The sequence below is a fragment of the Coffea arabica genome, chromosome 2e, assembly GCF_036785885.1.
Source record: "Coffea arabica cultivar ET-39 chromosome 2e, Coffea Arabica ET-39 HiFi, whole genome shotgun sequence".
NCBI lineage: Eukaryota > Viridiplantae > Streptophyta > Magnoliopsida > Gentianales > Rubiaceae > Coffea > Coffea arabica.
The window spans coordinates 22,841,737-22,845,051 of record NC_092313.1 but is presented as its reverse complement, the minus strand read 5'-3'; the positions used below and the strand labels follow the sequence as shown (position 1 = coordinate 22,845,051).

The 3,315-nt window shown below is 36.6% G+C and overlaps 1 protein-coding gene across 1 annotated transcript; it reads left to right on the top strand.

Moving 5' to 3' along the window:
• Positions 1-765: 765 nt before the first annotated feature.
• LOC113731730 (ethylene-responsive transcription factor ERF035-like) lies at positions 766-1,967 on the top strand. Its single transcript, XM_027257129.2, has one exon. The coding sequence runs from the start codon at positions 821-823 to the stop codon at positions 1,742-1,744; it is 924 nt and encodes a 307-aa protein (XP_027112930.1). The 5' UTR covers positions 766-820; the 3' UTR covers positions 1,745-1,967.
• Positions 1,968-3,315: the final 1,348 nt, after the last annotated feature.

The following is a 3,315-nucleotide window of genomic DNA, read 5'->3' as shown; positions in this document are numbered from 1 at the left end:
TATCATATAATGTGATATGCACTCAAATGTATCAAATTTAGCAATTAACAATTCAATAATTTAATGAATTTATATTTTAGTTTTCAAATTTCAATTTTATCAAACGCACCCTAAACAGCACTATTGACATTAATTCTTGATCATTTTGAATAAAGGTCCAGTATTGAGTTGTGATAATTTATAAAGAAACGCTTCTCACATAAGTACTTTTAAACAAAAGTATTTTTAAGTTATCGAAAATTGGACTCCTTAAATTACAAAAAATTAGTTATCAAGAGTCCTAAAAATGGTTTTAGTACTTAAAAACGCTTTTCTTTGTAAACGCAGTGCAACTCTAAACGGGGCCAAACTAAGGCTAAACGGCATTATATTGACATTAATTTTTGATCATTCATATCAAATGGTACAACTTTTAACATAGTTAGTCCTTTATATTTCGGATTAGCGTGGATTCGGATCCTAACTGAATTCCCTTTTTTTTTTTTTTTGGGTTAGAATTTTACGCACTGCTACTAGTGATGATGCTAAACTAGGAGAGGTCCAAAACAAGAAGTTCTTGCCTCCTTGGTGAAATGCATGTCAGTAAATGCTCTCGAAATGGGCAAGACCATAAATTAATGAAATTGCCACATGGCCTACAGAATAGCTGAACTGTAGTCCCCTTTTGCTAAGGTCCCATGCCCTTTGTTTCTCTTTTTTTTTTTTTTTTTGGAAATTTCATTTCTCTCATTTTTTGCATTATTTAAATCAACAGCAATTTGTGCTAGAATCCTAGAGGCCTCAAGCTTCCTATTTTAGGTACCCCCACATCCTTCTCTCTATGCTTAGCTTAGCAGCTAGCAGAACGCCCCAGCTTATAATCATGGGCAAACAAATCAACATTGGGAGTCTATCTCATCGCGACAGCAACCTTTCTTCATCTTCTACCACCACCACCACCACTTCCTCTTCCTCCTCATTTTCTACCACTTCCAATGCCTTAAATTCACCTTCAACAACTTCAACTTCATCCTCCTCCTCCAGCCAAAGCACAAAGGCCACTACTTCCACTAGAACTGCAAAAGCCAGCAAAGCCCAGGAGAGCTCTCAAGAACTCCAACAAGTGGCGAAGATCAATGGCAATGAAAATCAGCCTAGGAAGAAGCATAAAAATGGAGATGATGAGAAGCATCCGACCTACAGGGGAGTTCGCAAGCGCAACTGGGGCAAATGGGTGTCTGAAATTCGGGAGCCAAGGAAGAAATCCAGAATATGGCTCGGAACATATCCCACGGCTGAAATGGCGGCTAGAGCCCATGATGTAGCAGCTCTAGCAATCAAAGGCCACTCGGCGTATCTCAACTTCCCTCGTGTGGCTCATGAACTTCCCCGTCCGGTCACCACTTCACCTAAGGACATCCAAGCTGCCGCTGCCAAGGCTGCAGCCGCTACATTTCCCGGTGAAAACGGCGGAGGAGCCGAAGCCGAGCCAATCCAAGCCGAGCTGACTAACTGTCATTCTTCAACTGATTTATCCTTACACAACATGCAAGAATCATCAAATTCTCCATCCACAGACGATGATATTGATGACACATTTTTTGACCTGCCCGATCTTTCCTTTGATGTCACAGGTGCCACAGACCATCTGGATGGATTTAATTGTTTCAACGGTTCGTCATCGTGGTGGCCGCAGCTGCATCTGGCTCCAGCAGCCGAGCCAGTATTCCGGCTTGAAGAGCCATTCTTATGGGAGTGCTACTAGCTTAGCTAGCTTTAAAAAAAAAAAAATTCAAAAGAAATAAAATTTTCATGCCCCTGCCCTTTTGTCTACAATCACTAACTTTAAAAAAAAAAAAATACATTAATTGCATCTTTTTCTTGTGTGGTCACAATTGCAACTGTATATTAATTGCAAAACAAGAATCCAAAAAATCTGTAAAGCCATGTTCATAGTAAATCAAAAATTGAGTTTGTTTATTAGTTTACACTTTTGGGTCAATTTTGATTTCTTGCTTTTCTGTTAATTGTGATGGGAGTAGTTACTTGCCTTTGTTTATGCTAACAAGCCCCATTAATCATGTCCATTGTGACTGAACCTTGTTATATAATTTTTTTTTTGTTTTATTCATGCTATAGTGTAAATTACTAATCAAATTGAGAGGTTGGTTATGTACAGTATACACGTCCAAATGACACGCAAAGCTCCTAATTAATTAAACTTTGTCGATTTCCTTTGGAACGGCTAATGGAGCTAGGCAGGTTCTGTCGATTCCAAGGGTACAAGCAATGGTGTGTTTAGGTGCACCTAATTATTTGATTAGACTTCGTTTAACAACCTTGCTTGCTATAATTAGACAGCCACAACCTGGCTATTTCTTGCTGCTCTTTCATTCTTTCGGCCAATAATTAGACTAAAGAATATGCTCGATGCGCAGAAGTTCGTACTGTTACGGCGGACTCCATTTTTTCGCTCAAGGTTAATTTTCTGCATCTCTTTTTCTTTTTCTTTTTTTTTGTTGGGTCAAATGTGATCTTCAAAAAATAAACATAAAGCTGAGTGCATGTATAATAAAACTGAAATTTCTAAGAAAATGGGTAATAATAATAATAAAAGTGGGATAGTAAGTTTTCATTTGTTTTTATATTGGATTTTGGGGATGGAGACTTTGTAAGTTGACTTCTTGAATACCATCACTATTGATCACAACAGTTATCCAATCAATGATTCACTAGCTCAAGGACCATAACAATTTTCTTAATTACTAATTAAGCATGTAGTTAACAGTTTGAAATGTTCAAACAATATTAGTGTTATTTGAAAAGCGGAGTTTAGACTCCAAAAACTCCACCAATAGACTCCTAACTCAGCTTCTGAACTATTGTTATTATTAGGATTAATCACTGTTAGCATTGGATGAATGACAATTATATAAAATTTGAATTTGAAATTCAACTTTTGCACAAATGTCATGAATCTAACGGTGATGGTGCATACACTGTCAGTGTATATAAGATTTGCTCTTATTATTATTGTTGTTGTAGGGAAAATACACTTTTTTTCCCTTTTCTTCTTTTTTGTTAATGATTAGTGATAAAGGGTTTACAATGAGAACAAAAATCTCAAAACCAAGTGTAGACATACACTAGAAGAGCCCAAGAAAAATCAAATAACAATCATATGAAGCACTTCATTATTGGGATGTCTGTCACATGGTTGATCATCATGATATTGAAGTATCCTTTTCCTTTGATTAGTACGTTTTTCCATTCATAAAAAAGAACAAGAAAAAAAAGGTCAATACATGATGGAGTGTATTTTTTATTATATCCTTT